This window comes from Schistocerca cancellata, chromosome 7 (assembly GCF_023864275.1).
Source record: "Schistocerca cancellata isolate TAMUIC-IGC-003103 chromosome 7, iqSchCanc2.1, whole genome shotgun sequence".
Taxonomy (NCBI): Eukaryota; Metazoa; Arthropoda; class Insecta; order Orthoptera; family Acrididae; genus Schistocerca; species Schistocerca cancellata.
Window position 1 is genome coordinate 116,956,754 of NC_064632.1, and position 25,860 is coordinate 116,982,613.

General features: G+C 38.0%; 1 protein-coding gene across 2 annotated transcripts in view; it reads right to left on the reverse strand.

Moving 5' to 3' along the window:
* Positions 1-473: 473 nt before the first annotated feature.
* LOC126092071 (rab3 GTPase-activating protein non-catalytic subunit) overlaps positions 474-25,860 on the reverse strand; it is a 217,495-nt gene continuing 192,108 nt past the window's right edge. Inside the window, exons 22-25 of one of the 2 annotated variants that reach the window (XM_049907488.1) lie at positions 25,066-25,233; positions 21,457-21,603; positions 17,731-17,883; positions 474-2,212 (exon numbers count right to left, since the gene is read on the reverse strand). In XM_049907488.1, the coding sequence (XP_049763445.1) occupies positions 2,045-2,212; positions 17,731-17,883; positions 21,457-21,603; positions 25,066-25,233 (636 nt within the window). In that variant the 3' untranslated portion in view covers positions 474-2,044. Of the gene's footprint in view, positions 2,213-17,730; positions 17,884-21,456; positions 21,604-25,061; positions 25,234-25,860 lie in introns of both variants that reach the window. The other variant, XM_049907490.1, reaches the window with a different exon arrangement.

Genomic DNA, 25,860 nt, shown 5'->3' on the forward strand with positions numbered 1-25,860 from the left:
TTTTCTATTGCATAGACAGCATTGAAGGGCACTAACTTGCAGAAAATGTCACTTCACCACAAGTGTAACAGAAGTTATTGCATTATTTCCACATTTATGAACCACTGTTGTATGTCTATCAGTAGTAAATTGCCAGTTCTCATGAGAACACTTTGAAGAGCAATCACTTTCTAATGTAAGAACTGAAATCCCTTACCGGGCTATAATCTTTCTGATCATGTCTTGAGCACCTGAGCAGATAATGGGCCTGACCACATATGCTGTGAAAATTACATGCTTGAATAATGCTAGGAACTGCTCCACTTTGGGGCCCAATATTTCGTATGTTTCAAATTCAATAGCTCCAAATTCACATGGTTTAGCTCACTTCACTTCCCTAACAATTTTTGTGTTGAACAATGTATCTTAGTCTATAGGAATACATTATACAGCTGACGTCATTACACTTTTGTATTGTTAAAAAAAATAAACAATTTAAATAAAAAATTTATTTTCAAAATGTACAATTATCAGACACAACATATCTGGTCAAATATCTTACCTTATGTACACAGTTGACCACATTTTTCATCACATGCCATTGATGCTATTCTTATATATTTTATTTACATAAATTACACATAAAACTCAATAAATTAGAAAATTTACATACATAAAAATAATTACTGCAAAATATTAGGAGCCACATGTAACAGTAAACACTGTGGCACTGCCATATTGTGCTATTTTTCCCCAGACAAAATAAATTATGCTTATCTTCGTACAAAATAAGATTACTATACCTTTCAATTTCTTTCAGCAAAAATTCAGTAGGCATTAGCATTTGAATTCATTACCCAAGCTGCTCTGGTGTAACTGATTTCAAATACTTAGAATTAAGCAAGTTTTATTGTTGGTTACAGTGCTTTTCATACACTGGTTCACCAATTCAGCACTTAAGTGAATGTGTCATCAAGGAAAGAAAACAATCACACATTTCTGAGAAAATCAGAGAATGAGACTTGACAGATACATTACATAAAACACACAGAATTTCAGTTACATATTCTATACTGCGAATGCTGTCAATTTATAACTCTTTTCCATGGTGTTAGCCAAAAAGGAACATATCTATGCACCAAGATGAAAAATTGCATATACCATGTAAAACATAAAAAGAGATTTTTTTCCACCAGTATTTGTCATTAATTTCACTGTGGTCTCCAATAAATATTGCAACAATATAAGGTTGACAAACAGATACAGATCAAATTAAAATTTTTAAAATATTATTAAAAATGACAGACTAAAGTCATTGTGGTGATTTGAGATAGACAAAATCATCTTTTCCAAAATACAATACGTAGTATAATAACAGATGTAACAGCTCAAGGCTGGAGGCAAATATTAATATCGATTTGGCACGAAGACATTGCATGGCATAGAGGAGTTTTCCAACAAACAGAATAAAAAAGGGACAGATATCACCATCAATTTTTTTGTTTTGTTTTTTTGGTGACATTACCTGTAGGTTTCTTTTAATTCTTTGTAAAGAAACAGTGTATGTAAATTTAACACATATGTAAAGAGACCTACACTTTGGCTTACAGGGAGGTGGAATAGTGTAAGTACAAGGTGGTGGGTGAGGAGGGAGGGAGGGAGGGAGGGAGGGAGGGAGGGAGGGAGGGAGAGAAAGAGAGAATATTATCGATTACTGCTTAATAATACATTCTAAAGTCAAATGATAAAAATGCTAAAGGAATGCGACAATTGATTTTTGGATATTTGTCTTTACAGTGATTGTTGTTTAACTATCCCTTCTATGGAATATGGACGAAGACAGAGGAAATAACAAAAAAACATATAAAGTTAACCATAAGTAAATGAGTGGGTTTGAGATACGGGAAGTCGGATGCTTGAAGAGATACAATGCTAACTAAGATCAGCATGAAGTGACAAGAAGTGTGATGGAAAAGATAAGACTAACTATAAATATAAAATGCACTAGTCTCATTAACATGACACTGGCTGTTACAATTATTCCTATGTTCCAGAAGTATTACTGTCACGAGGTGAGGTCCACGTCATCTGAGAGGTCATGTATAGCATCAACCATGTGGAGAGCTAACTGGTACTCAGGATGATCATCTGACATATGTTGAACTGCCTGTGCCAACAGCTGTGATGTATCCCTCACTGAGCACATTGCCACTGAGCGGAGTGAAAGTCCATTCTGGAGAAAAAAAAAAAAAAAAAAAGAAAAAAAAATAGTACAGCCAAATAATATAGTACACAAACATTACACTAATAAGAAGGTAATGGATTAGAAACTAGTGAAACCAAATGTTGAGTATACGTGGCCATGGGTGATGCTCTATCTTCTTTCAAGAGTTTAAATTTAACAAAAACTTTATAGGCTGCTGCTTCATGTCATTACAACATTTGTAAATCAATCTAAAGTAAGCCTTATTTATAAACCAATTTAACTCAGAGTTTTCTACAGAGTAGCTAATCAGAGTGTTGAATGAAAAGTTCTTGGGAGAATGGCTGTACTTCACCCTTTTCCAGTTTTGGGAGAACTGGAAATTGACCTAATAGTCTCATGAATAAAATGGCAGTGACACACTCCACAAGCACCATCACTTTCACTTTTTCAGTGTTGACAAAGAGATCATATAATTCCCAAAATACACTAAGAAAATGGAACTTTCATTTGAGGGATGACAAACATAAGTTCAAACCATTCTATCGACGATTTGCAGGCGGTAAGGCTTTTGTTAACTTGTTCAATCTCTTAATTTGTAATAATTTTTATTGCATAACAAAGAAGGGTGGGAAATGCAAACACTTTGCTGTAAGGGCAGACTGGTGTGATTGATGCAGTTTGTTTCACAGCTTGTTCATATTTATTAAGGATATATTGATGTACACCATGAGCTGCTGTTCAAAAGTTATTATTTGCCAAATCAGTGTTTGGGTAAATAGCCCATCTTCAGTGATGTCACTTTCGTAGTCAGCAAAAATGGTAATACCTGTGTGCTGATAGAAATGTCTATGCAACATGCATCAATCAGCTACAAGTGAGCAGTTGCCTTTTTCAATTCTTGTTTATTATTTTCACCCCACAATTTCCATTACTGTAAGATTTATTACATTTTATGTACTACACAACTATCTGCTAAAGTGCACTATTAATAATGTAGCGGCAAAGATCTAATGTATCCAAAATTTCTGCCATGTTACTTCTTTTTCTATTAAGAGCCCCCCCCCCCCCCCCCAATCCTTTACATACAACTAAAAGCAAAGTAAATGGCATGGCATCATACCTACATGATTATTGTTGTTGTAGGTTAGTGCCTATGCTCTGAATTGTTTGCTGGAATCTATGAGTTTAACAACAGATTAGGTACACTAGTTTTAGTCCCATGTAAATAGAGACCTGTTTGTATTTGAAAGTTTATCTCATAAGGGAAGGTTCAAAACTCTCCCATGATATCAACATCAATGTGCTTATTGTCTCTTTTACTATAAGATTTTGAGGTGGTACTCTTGGAAACCAAGTATAAATCACAAAACCTATAATAATTTTGGTCAGCAGTAATAATTTTAACAGGAAAGATGAAGGTGTTAAACTGGATAAAATTTGGATGTCAGCACTGCACCAGAAGTGTGGCAATTGATTACTTTCAATCGAGAAGGTTGGCATTACCAAAGACAGTCCATAGCCGACGCCACATGGTGGACTGTGGAGGCCTCTGTACTGCCTATATAAGCAGAGCTTCCTCAAGTTCTCTTTGCAGTTTGCCACTTTACCTCAGAGGATGTCTCCCACAGTCGGAGACGAAACGTCTCGACCACAGCCTATCAGCCCAGAAGTTTGAAGTGAAGACAATACCGTCCGTGAAAGCCTACACTGTATGATCAAATGCCTGTACAGGAAGGATATGTCAGCATCAGTTCAACAATTTGAAGGAATGTGCAAGAAGAAAGTACAACAACTGTGTGCTCTCACCTTCCTGTTACGCTGTAGGGACAATTTGATGGTTCCAAAATTTCTGAAGGTGAAGAGGATGTTTTGCTCGTCTCAGGCTCATCATATTTACAACCGTATGGAATCTGCAATGTTACGGGGGAGGATTCATCAGACGTGGCGAGCTCTAACAGAAACCAGCAGTAAGCTTTTTCATCTCCACTTGGTTATCAGTAATGCTATGAAGAGTGGTGATCAGAATAAGATTGATGGTCTAACATTCGAAACTATGGAAGTTAGTGCAGAAATATCAGTAAAGAGACAGAAGAAGTAGTTTGCTAACTTACAGAAGAACATTTTGGGAGGCTCAGTTGAGGATAATTCTCGAACTGTTGTTAATCTGTCTGATAAAGATTTATCAAAAGTTGAAATTTCTGTACTAGTCAAAGGAGGCAATTTTGCTGTGAGACCCCAAAACGTACCCACAGACATACCCCAGACCAGCAGTCTGCTGATGTAATTAGGACGGAAACAGCTAAGATTTTACGTACATGTAAGCCACCTAACAGTAAATTGTCACAGGCACAAAGGAAGGCACTGAGAGATACAAACGTAGATAAGGGTAATGCACCATCAAATTGAACAGTGAGGACTATTATGGAAAGATCAATGACATTTTGGACAGTCATATTAAAAAAATTCTGCTCATTTCATTGATAAGTTAATGGAAATGAGTGTGGGCCTGGATGATATCCTCATCAGTTTTGATACTGTCTCATTATTTACCATGATTCCAGTAAACAAAGCTATCTTATCCATAGTGGATATTTTTCCTACCAATATTGTGGCATTATTCCGACAATGCCTCTACACAACCTACTTTCAATACAATAGTGACTTTTATAGGGGGTGGCTATGAACAGTCCTCTTAGTCCTGCTGTGGCTAACTTGTTTATGGAGACTTTCGAACAATGGGCATTGCAGACTGACAGTAGGAGACCAGCCAGATGGTATCGCTATGTTGATGACACGTTCGTAGCATGGACACATGGAGCAGAGGAGTTGGATGCCTTCATGACACATATAAACAGCATTAATCCGAAAATCCAATTTAGTATGTAGACGGAGAGTAATGGGCAATTGAATTTCCTGGACACGTCTGTGATTAAACGATGGGACAGAATGTTGGGCTGTAAGGTGTATAGAAAGGCCACACATACTGATCGTTATCTGCATAAAGATTCACACCACCGCACAAGACAAAAAAAGAGTTGCAATAAAAACCTTGGTAGACAGGGTGTACAAAATTTGTGAATCTGTTTATTTAAAAGAGCAGATTAAACATCTACCATCATCTTTCGTGAAGAATGGGTATTCTAGCAAGGATATAGATCGAGCACTTCGCTCTAGGCAGAGAATCAGGAACTATGGCGAACGACAATCGCCCAACGACAAGGTTTTTCTTCTGTTCATTAGTAAGGTCACAGATCGCATTGGGAAAGTGCTGAGCAAGTATGGGGTGGAAACTATTTTTAGACCTACCAGGAAAATAAAAGAATATTTAAGATCGGCAATAAACGTGGGGCTGATGTTGACAGTGATCACTACCTTATTGTTGCAAATTTTTGACTAAAAATCGTGGCTACAAACAGAAAGTTCGAACAACAGAACAAAAAATATGATGTGGGAAAACTTAGAATGACAGCAAAACAAGAAGCTTTCTGCATTGACCGAAGGAACTGCTATGAGGCACTCCAAGAACCACAGGAAAATGATGAAAATAGTGTTGATGATACATGGACTCAGATTAAGGACGTCTATTGCAATGTGAGCAAACAGGTCCTTGGCTTTAAAAACCACCTGAAGAAAGATTGGATGTCTGAGCGTACGTGGAATTTGACCAGCTGTATGAAGGAGATTAAGGCAAAATTAAATATGAATAAAACAAGACAGCAGAAAACTCGAATGCAAGGTGAGTATGCAGCTACTGACTCTCCAACAAAGAGGATTGTGAGGAATGATAAGAGAAAGTGGATGGGTGAGCAAGCTCTGAGAGCAAAGACAGCTGCAGCAAGGGGTGATGCAAAAGGACTGTATCACATCACCATAATGTTGTCCAAAAAAGGTTTCAAGAAGAACAGACCTGTGAAAAGCAAGGAGGTTCGACTGTTGATGGCAGAAGAAGACCAACTTAGAAGATGGAGAAAACATTTTTCTGAAGTCCTCAACAGAGAGCAATCTGAAGAGAGGGAGAGGCAACGGCATTTTCCAGATGCTAGTGACAGAATCAATGTAAACACACCAACTAAGACTGAAATTAAAATACCATATTTACTCGAATCTAAGCCGCACTCGAATCGAAGCCGCACCTGAAAAATGAGACTCGAAATCAAAGAAAAAAAAAAAAAAAAAAAATTTCCCGAATCTAAGCCGCACCTGAAATTTGAGACTCGAAATTCAAGGGAAGAGAAAAGTTTTAGACCCCACCTGCAAATCGAAACAAAGTTGGTCCATTGTAATATGAGACACAATTTAGATCAAATGAATGATTGTACAGCTACAGTAGTTTGGTTCGAGTCATAAGCTCAGCAGTTAAGCTTTACCAGGTAGGCATTGCTATGCGTCAGGCGCTCCGTTCGTATTTATACGGCTACCCTTCCTTTTTCACGTGCTTTGTCTGGTTTGAAGTGATTGCTTATTTTTATTTGATCTGATAAGTGCCGTTCTCTTTGGTATAGGTTTTTACGTCACTCTCTGCTGAAAATGCATTATTGTACTGTGTCATGCATTGTTTATCGCATTCTGATAATGAGTGTTTACGGCCTGTCGCTGCTCTCGGCATGACTTGCTTTTGTGCGCGCTACTGCCGCTTACAATTAAAAGAAAAGAGAGGAATCATCTCATTAGCGAAACAATGGCAAGAGACTACTATTTATTGTTACTTACACTGCTGCTTTCTTTGATAATGATAAACAAGAACCAAATAATAGACAGCGTATGATAGAAGATGTTCTAAAAGAGTTTATTGAAAAATTTTCTTCATTTGAAAATCTTTGCAGACGCCTCTTTAGTACATTACGTTCTGAACAGAAATTAGATTTAAAAATCTAGTCAGTTGCTGTGCTTCATTTCTGAATGTATCACTATTTGGCATAAGAATAATATGAATATAAACATGACATGATATGTATATTCTTCCGCGTTTGCTGTTGTCTCACTCTTAGTTTTGTAGTTTATTAGGCAGATAGGATTTAAATGAGATAGCAGCAAACACGAAAGAATACATGGCAAAATGTTTACATTCGTATTATTCTTATGGTGAAGAGAATACTGCATGTGATTCACAATTCATAAAAGTTCCTATTAGCAACCATCTCTTGTCACAGGTAGGAAAAAATTCAGAACGTAGAGTTAACCTTATTGACAGACAAACATCCCAAACAGTCTTGCCAGTCAGATTTTCGTAGTACATTGAAAGGCTGCTACATTTGAAAATGAACAATACGGAATTTGTATTTACCTCGTTGGATAATGTATGAAAATGCAGTGGTCGAAACTCGGGGCGGAGAAAAAAGCTCGTCTTCCACCTTTTTTTTTTATTTATTTATTTACTGTGCCTGGAAAGCATGCCTGTGTAGCACTACATATATTCGAGGGCAGACGTTAGTTGTGGCGGCACCTACCAACATTTTTCAGAACTTCCACTTACTTTGCACTCGATTCTAAGCCGCAGGTGGTTTTTTGGATTACAAAAACCGGAAAAAAAGTGCGGCTTAGATTCGAGTAAATACGGTAGCTCCCAAACAGATAAAGAGCAGGAAGGCTCCAGGAATGGATAATATTGCACCTGAGGTGCTAAAAGCAGACATTGGCACCACCATAAATCTACTGCATCCATTGTTTGAGAAGATAGGGTCAGACGAGAAAATACCAAAGGATTGGAAAGAAGGGCTGATTATTAAGTTGCCAAAGAAAGGGGATACTACCAACTGTAATATCTGGCGAGGCATCACCCTCCTATCTGTATCAAGTAAAATACTCTGTAGATTTGTGCTAAATCGAATCAAGGACTCAGTTGAGGCACGACTGAGAAAAGAGCAAACTGGGTTTACAGTGCATAGAAGTGGCGCCAATCTCATCAACGCATTGCATATAATACTTGAGCAGAATACAGAATTGCAGAACACACTCGACCTAACATTTATTGGTTTTGAAAAAGCATTTGATGATGATGATGATGATGATGATGATGTTTGGTTTGTGGGGCGCTCAACTGCACGGTTATCAATGCCCGTGCAAATTCCCCAGTCCAATCTCACCACTTTCATGAATGATGATGAAATGATGAGAACAACAGTCATCTCGAGGCAGGTGAAAATCCCTGACCCTGCTGGGAAAAGGCATTTGACTCTCTTAATAGGAGAGTTATATGGCATATCTTGGAAGAATATAGAATACCATCAAAGGTAATAAATATTATTAAAGCCATCTATGATGGATATGAATGTAGGGTGCTACACAATGGGAAACTTACTGAATCTATCCAAACAAATGCTGGGGTGAGGCAGGGATGTATTCTGTCACCTACCTTGTTCTTGTTGGTACTAGACAGCATAATTCATAGAGAAGTTGATGGTAGGAGAAGATGTATTCAGTGGGGAATGCAAGACAGGCTTGAAGACCTTGACTTTGCTGACGATATCTGTCTGCTCTCGCAAAGATTACGTGACATGGAAGAAGAGCTGGAAAGACTGAAAGAGGAAGCAGAAATTGCAGGACTTAAAATAAATGTTCAGAAAACTAAGGAAATGAAAATGCGATCTGAAAAACAACTGAAGCTAACAGTGTATGGAAAGGAATTGGAACAAGTAGACTCCTTTGTATATCTAGGAAGTACCGTCTGTAAAGATGGAGGGACCGAGTGGATACGGAAGGCAAATGGAGCCTTTGTACAACTATACCCTGTCTGGCATAATAAGAACATTTCAAGACGAACCAAGCTGCACTTGTTCAGTATCAATGTAAAGTCAGTCCTCCTGTATAGTTGCGAAACATGGAAGGTGATAAACAGATTGTAAACCAGGTGCAAGTCTTCATAAACCAATGTCTTAGGCAGGTGGCCAGATGTTATTTCAAATGACGAATACTGGGAGACGACAAATCAGCAACCGATCCGTGAACAAATGAAGGAAAGAAAATGGAGGTGGATTGGTCACACAATATGCAAACAACAACGAGCTGTTGAAAAGGCAGCACTGGATTGGAACCCACAAGGCACACGTAGATGTGGCCGCCCGAAAAAGACATGAACATGGAGTGAAGTGAAATGTTTGGCTGCCAACAACAGGAAATAAGTCAAGTAACATCAGCAAAAGATGCTCGACACCCTTTGGCTATACTGTGGGTATATAAAATTCCTTGCAGTTGTGGACTGGTTTAGATTGGTACCACAAAGAGAAGTGTGAACAACTGTCTTGTTGAACATAAGAGGAATTGCCACCTGGGTCACACGGGTAAATCGGGCGTAGCAGAACATGTTTACCAGGGAGGTAATCATGAAATAAAATTCAGTGAGACTGTGACGAAGCAAGCTGGGATGATTTCAATTCCCCTCTTGTTTTGCCATCTGCCTCCTTAAATTCATTTTTTTCAATTTTTAACTAATTACCATTAACGTGCATGAATATAATCTGCATTTTCATAAAAGAAAAAGGTTGGCCCTTAGTATTAAAGAATGTAACACCAGATCTATTTTTGTGCTTAATTTTATGTATGTAATTGATTTTCTAACTTATTTTGACTATTACTAGTTAGTATCTTTTGTTATAGGGTGAAATCAGTAACTGTTTCGTAACTTGAAGTCTATTGTTGACGTATAAACAAATATAAATTCTGTACTAATTATAAACATTTGGGAGACGAAACAATAGCATTCTTAAAGGATCTATTTGGCTCTGTTCGAAAACATGTTAGCAAAACCAGCCCTTCATTAATTCCAAAGTAATTAACAGTTTTGTCAAAAGTATTGTTTACATAACTATATTTGTTAATTTCACGATTTAAACAAATAATTCGGCTTAACTCTTTTAGTAGAAGAAACTGTTGAAAAGAATCAATTTTTCGATATATGCAGTTAATTTAATGAGTTAAGATTTAATTTTAATTTCTGTAAATTTAAATTTAAGCAATGCGTAGTTTCTGGGCGTATTATTGTATAGTTTCAGACGAGGAACCTGTGTTGCTAAGAACGACAATAATGTATCAACTTCACAGTGAAATAAGTGTTACACCAATAGGCCGTGTGTTAAAGAAATGGCAGTGACTGTTCAATTTAATTGAAGAACTGTGAACTATGTGGTTATGTTTTTACTGCTCATAGGTGTTCAACAAAAAACTATTGTAGCAGTATGTGCAGGTTTGCCTGCAAACTATTAATGAGGCTTAAGGAAAGATTAAACAATAGTGCACTGGTCGTACATATATAACTGTGTATTATTGGGGGTTGTGCAAAGTGAAAGTAAAAGACTGTAAACTGCAACTGTGCATCTGTCGGCTACATTATTCACTGTAGTCAGTGTCCAAATTACGAACCCCATTTTTCAGCCAGTGTAGCAACGCAGTACATCGACACCGAGGACAACAACCGAAATAAATATAGCAGGTAGAACCACTACAAGACAAGCATCATATCTAAAACCTCACATTATTATGTGCACATGTATAGAGAGGTTATCGAGATTGATAAACAACGTAATAATTTTAACAGGAAAGATGAAGGCATTAAACTGGATAAAATTTGGATGTCAGCGTTGCACCAGAAGCTTTACGATCAATTACTTTCAATCGAGAATGTTGGTATTACCAGAGACAGTGTCATAGCTGACACCTTGTGATGGACAGCAGCACCCTCTGTAATACCTATATAAACAGCGCTTCCTTGAGTTCTCTTTGCAGTTTGCCACTTTATCTCGGAGAATGTCTCCCGCAGTTGGAAACGAAATGTGAGAGGACAGTTTTAAACATCTACCATGGCCTATCAGCTTAGGAGTTATCCACCATGGCCTATCAGCTTAGGAGTTTTAAGTGAATGGATTCAGTAGTTCAGGGGAATCTGAGTAACTGGATAGGATTCTAGGCCGTGGTTAGTGGCATGAAGAAGATGATGCTTTGAGAGTTGACACCACACAAGAGGAAGGATTTTTTAATTTCTGCGTAAAGTTTGGGATGGGACCTCTTGTTTTAGTTCACAAGTTCAAATATCAAAAAACACATTAATCTGCTTGTTCTTTACCTGATAATAACAGAGAAAACAGATACACAAACTTAAGTAATGAGTCAGTATATTGCTTGATTAGGGTTCCCATTTGTCCTGATCTTTCCCAGACAGTCCTCATTTTTAACAAAACTCTCTTTGGGAACAGCAAAATGTTTCAGATTGTTGTTTTGCATAGTATGACTTTTTTTTCTTTCTAAACTGTTCTGATACAATACTTCACTTTGGATGCTGACATTATACTTCATTCATACAAAAAATCATTCATACGCAAAATTAAACTAAATTGGTTCTCAAGTTCGATACAATATATTGCTTCTTCTGGAAAATTGATGGTACTGTGATTTTGAAAATAACTGCATAAATTCTAAATTCAGTGTGTTGTACTGTTGTATGGTAGCGTAATGTTTCCAGTGGTTGCAGCAGTGACTTCAATAAACTTTATCCTCACATTACCTGGGTTAAAAATGGGAAACTGCAACAGAAAGATCTGCAGGAGTCCTCGTTTACTAAAGAACAGTGTGATAAATGCTGAATGGGCAGTGTGTGCTGTGAAATTTAGCACTGGACATGCAAACAATTTGGGTTACCTATTGAAATAAAGGAAATGATAACTACTTATCAGTGAAGGTAGTTCAGCACAAGAAGCCACATTTGCATACCACACAGTGATGCACAACCAGAGTTTCAAGTCTACAGACTGCACCACCGACACAATTAAATCACTGTCCAATTAGAAGTTTTCGATCTTGTAGACAATTGTACTGTTAGCTATGGGAGAAATAACTGAAAGCAGCACAGTTTATTTCAGTAATGGTAGATTCTTCCAGCCACAAAGACTTCAAGCTCATTCCTTAGTGGTAAGGTATCACCATCCCAATAAAGGCATTGCACTAGGTGAATTTTTGTGCTGTAGATGTAATACTGCTGTTAACCTCTTCATCAGTAAACTGGTAGGATTATGTGAAAAATAAATTATTATTAAATCTGTACTGATTATAATTCTATTGTGTTTTGATTTTTACTCATCTGTCCACAAGTTTTGTGTGTAGCTTTGTAAACAGTATGTCTGTGTGTTATTTCAAAAAGTACTGATTTGATAAAAAGTAATATGGGACTAGTATGCATGACATGTACTAAAACAACTCAGGGAGCAGTTTGATTCACATTATGTGTCTGCCATGGGTGAAATGACACATTTCTCTCTTGTATTGGAGATGAGTACTGTCTGGAGTAACACATACTTTCCTGATTAAAATTACTCACTATGCCGATTCAGATCTACATATTATAGAATATATACTTTACCCTGAGTAACACTGTGATAATCGCCACGTGCAATCCAATAATACCAAGAACATTTGTCCATTAAATTGGCTACAAGCTTGTTGCTTTAGCTGACTGTAACTATGATCCTCAATTGCCCTACATACACACCAGGCTAATTATGTTAACTAAAGCAAAATGTGCAGAACTAGAATCATTTGTACTATCAATATTACATAATGTTATGCTCACAAGGGTACAGGAAGAAATAAATAGTTTTCCCACATTGAACTGAACATCATTCCCCTAGCAACTGCACTAGAGAGATTTGGGTTGTGCATTTGGTCAAATTTGTGAACTGCGCAATTTGTTCAGGATTGTGCAATTTTATCTTATGTCTTGCCAATATATTATGTTGCCTTTTATGAAATTATTTTCTGTATTTATTCATTATCAGCAACATGACAAACGAGAGAGAGAGAGAGAGAGAGAGAGAGAGAGAGAGAGAGAGAGAGAGAGAGAGGATGTACATGAATTTCATTTGTAATTATTTATGAAAAGGATAGTTGCTACTCACCAAATAACAAGAGATGCTGAGTAACAGATAGGCACAACTAAAAGACTGTCAGAAACTGGGCTTTCAGCCAACAAGGCCTTCATCAAAGATATAACATACACAAACACACTCTAGCCACAACTCACACACACCTGGCTTTAGTCTCTGGCTGCTGAGGCCACACTGTAAGCAACAGTGCATAATGGAAGATACAACCAGGTGGTGGGGGTAAAGAGGAGGCTGTGACAGGGAGGGGGAGGGATAGCACAGTAGGGATGGGGGACTACTTCACAGCATGTGTCATTTGGATCTTTCCCAACACTACCAACTTTTCTGAATTGTGCTGGTGGGAACTCTCCCTGCAATATATTCTATGTCCCTGTAACCATCCTGGCCTCAACATTTATCAGTCTTCATTACTACCCTCTAGCGCCTTCTCCGTTTCCAGTCCAGCACTACACAGTCTTCTATTCCACCAATGCACCCACAGTCATTTTACAGTCATTTTACCTCTCTCCTTTACCACTAACCCTCCCCCACTCTCTGTCTAACCTCCTGACTGCACCTAGCTGCCCAATCCTCTCTTCACCTCGCCCCTGTAAGCTCCCACAAGCAGCATTTTACTGTCCTCCACCCCTACCCTGCCATCCCTCCCCCTCCCTGCTGCAGCCTCCTCCTTACCCCCCCCCCCCCCTCCACCCGGTTGTGTCTCCCACCATGAGCTGCTGCTTGCAAAGTGGCCTCAGTAGCCAGAGACTGCAGTCGTGTGTGTGTGTGTGTGTGTGTGTGTGTGTGAATTGCAGTTGTGTGAGTTCTATCTCCAATGAAGGCCTTGTTGGCTGAAAGTTCATTTTCTGACAGACTTTTTGTTGTACCTATCTGTGACTCAGCATCTCCACTATTTGACGAGTAGCATTTGTCGTTTTCATAATATTGTTACAGTTCATCCTGGATTTTCCATTGTTGAATTTGTCATTTTCTGTTATATTCATTGTAAAGTTATGTAGTTCATGCCAAAGTATAACAGAGAGCATGTGGCACAGATTCACCAGCATTACACACAAAAGAATGCTTTGAGGTGCTCTGTGAAAACCCTTCCCCAAGATGCAAGCGATGGAGAAGGCAGATGTCCTAAGAAGTACACTGTTTCCCACTGGAAAGACCAAACTGTGAAAGGCGTACAACTGATAGAGGGAACTTGTTGCCAGCCAGCTTTCTGCACTGCGAAAACAAATTATTTCAGTTAACCAGTGTCTCTGTGAAAAACATAAAAAGGGAACTATCCTTTCTGCAGGTGTGTGTCTGCCCTGAAGCCAACCAGGAAGTCCTTGAGGGAGCAGGCTTGTTTGCAACATGCCAAAGCCGCCATCCTGAGGGACAAAACTGTGTGAATGCCTGTTGGATGCATGTTTGTGAAAGACTGACCATTTTTCAGCACAAAGTTGGCACCCTGGAACAAGGTATCAAAAGGAGGAGAACTGCCCAGGAGGAATGATGTATTGGCTGTCACTGATATATCGGCAGCCAATGATGAAACTTGATGACAAAATTTCAACAATCAAAAAGTGCAAGAGGAGGGAGACTGGGATCAAAACCAGACAACCAGAGTGTGGAGAGACCCTTTCAGCACAGTGATGAGATTCCGTGACCAAATTCCATGGACTTTCTGGGTGGAGATACTCAGTGACGAGTGAGACTTCATTATGATTCTTTCAAGAGCCTTCATATTAGAGTTTCATCTCAAGGCCTGGTAGTCAGGACTTTGTCTACACTTGCCATTGGTGCTGATCTGGTATTGTGATGACTCCAGTGTACTCCATGTTCTTCTGAACCCCTTTTCATTCTTTGCTGGATTTCATTCCAGTCTGCTGCTTATTCTCGAGAGCATCTGATTCTGCTTTCTTTTCCGAAGGGTGTGTTCCGTCTCTCACCTGATGCTCCCTTTGCAGTCTGATTCTAGTACTGATCTGAATTTAGACTCTGCTGCCGACAAGACATCCAACTCTAATCTGATTCCTTGCGTGCCACCTCCACAATCCAGCCATAAGCAAACCATCCCCCTTGTTGGTGTGCCGATCTCTCGTAACCCTATTACCTGAATGGTGGACATGCTGGCCAAATAGCTCTCACCAATGTTCTGTGGTGCTCATCCTCTTGACTTGCATAATGAGAACAGGGCATGCAACTGTCAATAGCTGACAATCATCTGTCTTGCACTGTCTGCACACAGAGATGAAAGACATCACACAGAGATGAAAGACATCACAACAACCCAAGACACATGCTGCTTAGATAGACGCCCGTCGACAGCCAACTATAGACCATGGGGGTGAAACTAATAGGGACTTCCAATAACACAACATAGGTTCACTGCTAGTTTATCAATCCATAACTTTGCTTTCTTATTGGCTGATTTTTAGTCTTCCATGTTTGTTTTTGTTTTGTAGTTAACAGACATCCGTTTCATCAGACTGTGCTTCTGATTAAGACTTCTCACATGTACTGCACTCTTTGAATGCATTGTAAATATGGTGTTCATATTTTGAATGGGGTCTGCTTACATCCATAATATGGGTTGGGGTAAATGATTCCATATTTGTTTTGTTTCATATAAAACAGAAGTTGTTTTCATTGCATGGTGTTCTATTGATCCATGTGTAACTGTTATTGCTTACGAATCTGTACGTGACATGCTCAATTTAAATGCATTGTAAGTATACTGCTTTTATTCTATTATATTTTTGTTTGCATCCATTTCCTGCATTTAATGGAAAACTTAACCTTAGCTGGATTTGGCAATATTGGTATTCAACTTCATTACATCTTGTCATGGAATGAGTATTTAATTCTGCTTTGAATGGTGTTGCTCCCACAAAGGGAAGTGGATTGTAGAGTATGGATGTATGTGTAGGTGAGCAAACTTTGTAGTTTTGGTGGCTAGAGGATTCTTCCTTGCAAATGCTAAAAATGTAACAGTAGTTACACAAATGTTTGTGCAAATTATTAACAGATACTACAAAAAGTAGGATTTTAGCATAAATGAATGAAGATTTTGGTGCCCTAAATTAAATGCGAGAGTAAGAAAAACTAATGGGAACAAAAATTACGCAGAATACGAGCACTATATTACAATGAACTTAAATCTAGCAGTTCACAAACGGATTCATAAGCTGTAATAAACAGATATCAGTGCACAGAATACCATGAGACAAAAATAGCTTTTATTTCTTGTGAAACAAAAACAAAAATGGTGTCAATTACTCCACCCAATATTACAGACAACAGCAAAAATTAAGCAAAATACGGGCAACATATTTACAATGGAATTCAAAGAGAGCATGCACACAAGGAGGTCATAAACAAGAACATACTTTCGACAGCCACAAGATCGATATTCCAATATTGGGTTTTATAAATAAATATACTTTACCACCAGTCTATGAGACCCACCCACAACATATGAATCAAAAATATTATCACATAATGATAGAAAATATAGGCTAGAATAAAGGCAATATTTTGAAAAGGATACTCGCTACTCACCATACAGTGGACATGCAGAGTCACAGATATACACAACAAAAAGACTGTCAAACACACCTTCATTAGAATCAGACAACATACATACACGCAAACGCAGCTCACACTCACATGGCCAGTCTCTGGCCGCTGAGGCCAGATTGTGAGCAGCTGTGCATGATGGGGGAAGCAAATTGGGTGGTGGGCGTAAAGAGGAGGTTGGGGCGGCGAAGGGAGGGAGGGATAGTAGGGTAGGGCTGGGGGTGGGTAAAGTGCTGCTTGTGGGAGCATACAGGGACAAGTTAGGGAGAGGGTAGGGTAGCTATATGCAGTCTGGAGGTTAGATGGAGGGCAAGAAGGGCAGGGGAAGTGGAGGAGGAGGGGGGGGGGGTGGAAAAGGAGAGAAGTAAAATAGTTATGGGTGCGTTTTTGGAACAGAGGGCTGTATAGTGCTAGAACAGGAACAGGGAAGGGGACAGGCTGGTAAAGGACAATGACTAACCAAGGTTCAGGCCATGAAGGTTAAAGGAATGTAGGATATATTGTAAGCTTTCTTTGACAGTCTTTCTGTTGTGACTATCTGCGACTACGCATCTCCACTATATGATGAGTAGCAACACTCCTTTTCAAATATTATCATCTAGTATTTGTATTTCACAAAGCAACAATACAGATTACTGCGCCATATTTTCCTGAATTCAAAGTTCATGGTCAGGCCACTCAGAGCACACCGTCAAGTCTCTGTTTCCATATCGTAAGATGGGCCTCACACTTCTAGTATTTTTATGTCTGTGCTCTGCAGTGCTGACAGCCGACTAAGACATGTTATATGTGACTGAAAAGCCAGAGCCTCAGAACACACTTCTGTGCCATGCCTGTCTAGTCTAAGCAACCTAAGACCCTGTATTTAACAATGTTTCTCGTTGTTTTAATAAATTGTTTTGATTTTGCTACCTGTGTTCACCTGTATGTAACTTCAATGCTTTGCACACATCCAGTGAAGTGGTGACTTTTGATTTGTTTAATGTTTATCAGGACTGCAACCCAGCAAACAAAAAAACAGTTTTTCCTATATATCACTGCTCAACATTTCTATTACCACATTTTAACATTTAGCACCCAACATGGGGCTTGATATTATGCAAGTTACCGAAATAATATACTCACCAAACTGTCCAACCAAATAGATAATGAAGGGCTTATACGGGACAGACGATCACAAAAGTTTTCTGATGATGTTAGAAGCTTCCTTAGTCGTTGTCCTACAATTAGCAGCAACTGCGATGCTAACTTTTCCACATCATTCACAGCAGGCAATATCTGAGAATGAAAAAATTGCATTTAATCTGTTTCTCTACATATTAAAAAGAACTTAATAATCTATTCTTGAAATGACTGAATGACTATACCTTTCATAGCAAATTTATGGATTATGGATTATCATGAACACATGTTTTATATAATACAGGCCACATGCATATTGGTGACAAAATTGTCAAAAGTATCTTTTCTCTGTAATACTTGTCATGACAGTAACCACAAGTATATGCATACAAATGTGAGCTCAAATTGTAAGTAGAAAGCAAAAAAAAAAAAAAAAATAGTGTAAGTCTCAATCATGTGATGGCCAACAGTTGAAATTGTGATGGCATCAACTGAAACATTCTGAAATTTTTAGTAGAACTTTAAGTATATTGTCCGAGTGTCATTCATCTTCTCAGTTGCCTGTTCTTTTTCTTATCTCAGGCTTTTTACTAGCGTTTTTCCTCCATGTACTACCTAATTACAAAAACAGAAGACTTTAAGCACAGAATCACAGTTTTCTTTAAATTGTCATCAGTCAAGTGGCTCAAATAAAATTAAGTGAAAAATCACAGCAACAGACAGTTCACTGTCACTGAAGTGCCACTAACAAAATATGAATTTAAATATGAGAAAAAATTATTTAAACACTAATGCAGTCTTTTAAAATATTATGGATATGTCTTGTCTCTTACAATTCACTACCTTTTTGAAGCAATGAGCAGTAATGTGGCTATCTATTGTTACCTAAAAATAAGGCGCATTTCTTTCACAATTGAAAGCCTTTACAATTTTCTCTTTACTTTTATTTGGATGCTGCTGGGATTAAGCTTTGCCATCTGAGCCCATTCCAACTTCCGATTTTAGTCTACATTTTCTGTTTTTGTTTTTAAGGTCTTTCCTTGTTTCAATGTTGTAACATATTTCTAATACCTCACTGGTTTATATTTGGAAGTACTGGAGATATCCAGCAACTGAGTGGGAGTGGCAATACAGAAAAACAAACTAACCACATTCCACTTCCTATCTGTTACAAAAATCTTCTGTGAAGACTGATGTGATCTTTGATTTCTTTTAGTTATGTATCAAGCTCTTGAACTTTGAATGCGAATTACTAACGCCACCATTGCAGCTGCAATGGACATGTTTGTCACTGACTGACACTTTAACTGCAGAAAAGCTTTGAAGCTTGAACTTTACCATTAAGTTGTCTGGGGGGAATAGAGGTACATACTCAAGGTATCATAGAAAATTACCACATAAAAAAAATGAATCACTCTCCCACATTGCCTTTGCTTTTGTTGTCTGTCTTGACACTTGGCCTCTTCTCTTTTATTATTTTGAATTTTGAACAACTCTGTCACCTAATCTTTGTTTCTGTTCTGTTTGACATAATAAAGAGTCCTTTGCTAAAATTGCAACAGAAACTAAATTTATTTTTATACTTCTCATTTTTCAATTGTTTAGTCACACGTTATATATTTTGTTAAGCTAAATTACAATGTAATTTGGATCTTTAATGTTCTTCAGACATAGTTATGCATTCTACAAAGTATTACACACAGCTCTAGCAATACAAGCCATGACTAATGTCCAAAACCCCACCAGTGTGGTGTCACTGCCAATAAATATACTTCAACTTAATATCACATCAGGCTATTTTGAGATTGTTTACTGATTAGATACTGGTATATAAAATTACAATCTGGAAAACTTCATTTATAATCATAACCAAAATGAATAACCACATAATAAGTCTTTTTCTGAGTGGGCTCCATCTGTATACCACAAAAACTGAGATAATTCCAGAAACAGTAGCAAAAAGTCAACCGTAAACTTTCATGAAAGACATCAGGTTTATAACCCTCAAACACAGTTGTAAGTCACCAAGGAATTGCAGACATCAGCTGTGAGCAGATGTTGATTTACATCAATGGGAAAAGTTTATTCAAACCCTGGTCTCCTGCTTACTTGGCAGATGCACTTTTCCTACTGATTTCAGTACTGTAAAACCCCACTTTTATGTTCCCAGAATTAATGTTTTCCCACTGTTCACAATATTTTTTAATTGCTCGCAGCAAATTTCTTATAGCTACAATGTTAATTCAGACTCAATTTTGCGTTATTGTATTTATAATTTTCAAACACAGTTGTAAGTCACCAAGGAATTGCAGACATCAGCTGTGAGCAGATGTTGATTTACATCAATGGGAAAAGTTTATTCAAACCCTGGTCTCCTGCTTACTTGGCAGATGCACTTTTCCTACTGATTTCAGTACTGTAAAACCCCACTTTTATGTTCCCAGAATTAATGTTTTCCCACTGTTCACAATATTTTTTAATTGCTCGCAGCAAATTTCTTATAGCTACAATGTTAATTCAGACTCAATTTTGCGTTATTGTATTTATAATTTTCACAACATTTACGCTTATGAAAATATGTTAATTCCTTAACACCAGGGCCCCACTCTATTCAGTGAACATGAACTGGTAAATGGGTAAAAGTTGGAACGATTCGTGCCTTATCTCCTGCCGCTGCCAAACTCTATTTGGCACAGTGGCTGATGGGAGTAACTAGGTTTGTTCGAATAAAGACATCATGGCCAATCACAACCATTTCCAAACTTTCTCTGTTTCGATTGCATAACTTTGTGATTGTTATGACTGTCATGACACCTTTGTTGAACCATATTTAGTGTGTTTCGTTGTTTCGCCACATGTAGTGATAGTTGATACCTTTGCTGACTTTGTGTTACTCAAATGTTTTTGGTTTTAACACAGCACCAATTACATATTTTTTCATGCTTAGCATGACATGTTTCGAGAATTTATTCTCACTGTCAAGTGCAATACTTACATACGTATTTTTTTCCATGTTTCACAAATAAACAATGTGAGTGATAGTTTGCATATGTGCGGTTTTCCACATAACTGAGGAAGCTGAAAAAATTCTTGAAACGCACCATTCTAAGCATGAAAAAATATGTAAGTGGTGCAGAGTTCCATTATTTAAATAATGGATGACAGCTGCATGCTTCCCAAAAACACTGATGATGATGTATGAAATTAAGTAAAATGTATCTACTTCCAAGACACATACCAGTTCCAGTTACACCAGCAGTTTATATTTCACAATAAACCTTTATTAGGTAATAAACCTTTATTAGATAATAACCAAGTCCCTGACAAGTATTTTGATGGCTATTATGTACATATATCATACATAAAGTGCAAAAATGCAAAGGAGTATTCTGTATGCAACTTTTCCCACATTATACACCATTTTTTTAAAGTCCCTTGAAAAAGTGTAACAGTGGAGTTTCACTGTAGTCAGCAGGAGACACAGCTTCAAATCCCAGTCCAGCACAAATTTTCAGCTTGCATCTTTGATTTAAATCAATCCCCACTTGCAGCCAAAGTAGTTCCCAGCTTCGGACATGTCCAAAAGAACGGGCATCACATATAAATATATATAATTGTAAGCATTTAAAAATTCAATGCTGCTCAGTATTAGACTTTTTCATTATTGGAAGAAAATTCACCAATACTGTTCATCCTGGCTACAGTGCTACCTTGCCGAGCGGTACTTACTTCTTCTGCCAGTCTATCATAGCCACTGGCATAAAGTTCACATACTTGATGTCTCCTTAAGTCATCACTATATACACCCCAGACAGAAGCAAGATAATAGCATTTACTCATCCACTGTACAGCAATTGTGGTATCAAGCTGTACTCCCTGTAATTGATAACAATTAATTATTACTAAGTTTCAGGAACTCATTCCATACATTCACATGTAAATAAATAAATAAATTTATAAATTGATATATCCTAAATCTTTGTGCATAAAAAGGCAATAAAAATAGCACACAATAAATCATTACATTCTTATTTCTTGATTACACATGTTACCATGTATGCTAATTTCTCTAATGGTTATTAAAGAAACAAAATGTTAAGTAGCTGAATTTTTGGGGGTGAAATTGTGATTGGAGTTATGGATCCACAAAATGTTTTGTTTTAAGGTTTCATTCCAGTCACTTTGTATGATGCCCAGTGCAAATTTTATGATTACAACAGATTGTGCCCTGCATGCTTGGGGTAAAATATCTGCGCAACTTACAGGAAAGAATATGATATGCTTCAACCAAGTTTCATTAAAGAGCACACATTAGAGTAAATTATGGAACATAGTGACAAATTTATTAAAGGTACTTGATAATTACTTAACACTGATGTTTAATTACTACAATTAGTGAGTGGGTTCATGATATACTATTTCAGGATTAGTTATGAGCAATACGGAGGGTAGGGGTGGGGATTGGGGGGGGGGGGGGACTGAGTGGGGGTGGGGGGGAGGACAGAAGTTTCCCATCCATCCTAATATAGCCCCCTATAGCTTTTCCTGTCTCTCCAGGAAAAAAATGGGCAAAAAAGGGCAATATTTTCAGGACATGCAAGAAGTTGAAACAAAAATAACTGGAAAATACTTCTGCAAAACCTCACACTTTGACCTAACTGATGTTTCCACACAAATTATGGTTAGGTAAAACATGACATTTACCCACAGAAAAAAATTCTATTTATTTTTAGGTGCCTACTTGTATTCCTCAAGCTGACAAAAATGGCTCTGTGAAAACTTGCGTGTCCACAAAGTTTAGTTCAACTCTCAGCATATGATCGTCAGTATTTAGTCTTAAGCTTGATGGTGCAAATAGGAATCACAGACTGGACTGGTGACTTTCTAAGTAGCTAGCACATAAGACCATACATGACTAATCCATATATTTTGGAAAGAACCTAACTCTATACAGCATGACAGCATTCAGGGTTCTAGTGCACCAGTGGCTCTGACAAGCATACTGTTTTGAAGGAAATGTTTAAAATCTCTCAACTTAAACCACTGTGGCCACAGACATTGAAAGAAAGGTGAGAAACAAGATGTATTATAGTTACAACCAAAGTGTCTATGACATTCATAATAATAGGCAAACAGAAATATCTGCTTACCAAAAGGCAGCAGATGAAACATGTAGAAAGACTCAAAACTGCTACTTTTCAAAACTAAAGGCTCCTGTTACCGGAAAATTCACCCGGAACTCTTGGTCAAGCTCACTTACTGGGCAATATCAGAAAGGAAAAATGTATTGTTGGTAATGGATGAGATTTGAAAAGATGAAACAGTAAGTAAAAGAGAAGAGAAAATATACTATAAACAAGCCAAAAAAGGAACAACCAAGTTCTTTAAAAATGGTTGAGGGAGGAAAAAATATAATAAAATGAAATCCATGGAAAAGAAACATCAGAAGAAAAGAGAGCAAGACTAGAAAAATTACCTGAATCTGAGACCCCGTTGGTGGAAAGTACCAAGTGATTTTTTGTAGAACAAATACCCGCCTGAGAGTAAGTGAAGAACAGATACTGGAAGGGAGAACAAATATCAAGGTCATAACTAGCCTTGCGAAGTGTGCTGTGCAACAGGGTTCTGCCCTAGTACTCATCCAGACTGTCCGTGAGATTATCCCCCATGTATTGCCATGGCACTGTTCTCCTCCTCCTTAACCTAAGCATTACTCTTAAAAAAGCTCTACATTTACAAAGTCTCTGAATAAACCACATTAATGAGTATATGGATGTACATATGTATGGACAACAACAGCCTGTGTGGCCCAAGTAGTAAACTAAACATTTTGCAGAACCTGCAGTAAAACATTTTTTGATAGTTGCCATGCAAATATGGATGTGGAGGGAATACACTTTCTTTTTGCACATAGCTGATATATCAAAGTAGTTGCTACACATGTGGCTTTTCCTTTGATGGAATGGGCCTTGTGTAGGTAGCAGGAGAAGAACAATAAAGCAAGGAAATGTTTTCAAAAGGAGAGTGCAGTCAGGTCAGTACACTGTGGAGATTTAACACATTGTGTTGGATCATTAAGTGATTAGTGCTGCTGAGTAAATACTTTAGTTAAAGCTAGTTTGAATAATGTATTACTTACAAATCAGCAACATAAATACTGAGCAATCTTGAATGACATATCTATGAAGATTCATGGCAATAACAGAAATTGCTGAATGGAAAACTGTGTAAAATACAGGAACCGCAACCACTCACCTACAGCAGACTGATATGTGGACACACGTAACAGAAAACAGTGTTCACTAGCCTTTGAGCTCTGTCTCTTTTTCTGTTAGAAATTACACGTATTCACCCCCCTCCCCCCCCCCCCCCCCCTTTTCCACACAGACACACCTATGTGACTATACTCGGCTGGCTATACACACGCTGCTGGAACTGGATAGTGGGTAGAGCATGATAGAGATGGGTAGCAGGAGGAGGGATAGGGGAGGGATGGTAAGCAGCTCAGAGAGAGGCACCTGGTGTGCATGATATGAACAGGGAATGGGGAAGGAGGGCAGCAGCAGGTATAGGGGAAAAGAATGTGACACATGGGCACTGGAGCTGGTGAGTTCACGAAGGGCTCAATAATGATTATGTGAAGGTGTGAAATAGGAGGGGGTGATAGGACAAAGGAAGGGGACACTATTGGGTAGAGGGTGTGGGTCTGGAGAGTTTGCGAAGACTGAGGCTAGGAGGAACACGGGACTGAAGGATGTGTTGCACGAGTAACTCCCACTGCGTAATCAAGAAAAGCTGATGCTGGGGAAAAGTATGCAGATGGCATGGGTTGTAAAGAAGCCACTGAACTCGAGCATCCTGTGCCCAGCTGTGAATTGTGCCACTTGATGGCCAACACCATTTCGATTTGGACTGATAAAACACACTGGTGGACAGAGTATTGTAACCCTGTTCTGTTGCATGATTATTGAAGACAAATAGGCTGGCAGGTGACTTTTACCTTTAACTATTATGTCTCTTTTACTTGCTTCTTTCTCTCATCCAAATAAGTTAATTTTCTTTACTATCCTCTTTGTCTTTATTTCTGTCTATAGTCTGCTTTACCTCTTTTACACTGGTTCTTTTTCTGCTCGTTTCTTTTTTGGTAAAGTGCAGCTATTTTACAGGCAAAAAATTGAATGGAAAAACAGATTCATGCTACTGTCAAAAGGACTTCTGAAGGACCCAGAAGACAAAAATATTCTCTTTTGGATTCTTTGAATAAGCAATGTACAAAGTGATACTGAGTAGACTGGCTACAATTTTTAGAAAATCTTTGGTTTCTAAAATTAAACTTGCCTTGGACGAAGTGGCATCTTCCAGTCCATCAACAGGCCGTATCATCTGCATAGCAGCTGAAATGACTCGCAGGAGGAACTGTGTACGGCTGTTCAGTAACTTTGGATTAGGTGAGTGCCCAGGTAGCTGGGGGTTTGAACTCATATCTGTAAACATTGCTGCCTGGCTCTGCAAGATACAAAAAGTTAAAAAATTTGGCATATTTTAGATAATTATGTATTTATGCAGAAGTATTCTAAGTTCTGTTCAAGACAAATCTCAAAATAAAAATTAAGTACAAGGCAAAATATAGAACTCATTCCTACATAACTCTACCCTTGGCTTGATTTCAGTAGTTTTCCATAGACCACACTACTCCCTGTAGTAATAGCTATACAGTAAAGCTTCATTTATATGTTTTTCACTTATACATTTTTTTCCTTATACTTTTTCTTCAGTCCTGGAGAAATGCCCTCAATGTACGCAAGTTATGACATCCAGTTTGAGAAGGGGGTTGTAGGGAGAGGATTGGTAAGCTCTGAAGCTCCGTGTACTAACATCACACTGCAGGCGGAGAGGTGTAGTCGCAGTTGCATGTGTTGCATTGTCAACTAGAAAATCACATTGTAGGGAGTGCTTGAAGCCATCTAAAGCTTAATTTTTAATGTGGCAAACTTGAGATTGTACTTTTGTTATTATCTGCCAATCCGTAAAACAAAGTGCAACAACAGAGTCTCCAAAAACCAGGTGTTACGCATATACTGTTCAGTATAAAAAAGTATGAAGTATGAAACTTACAGTTAGGTGGTGGCAATA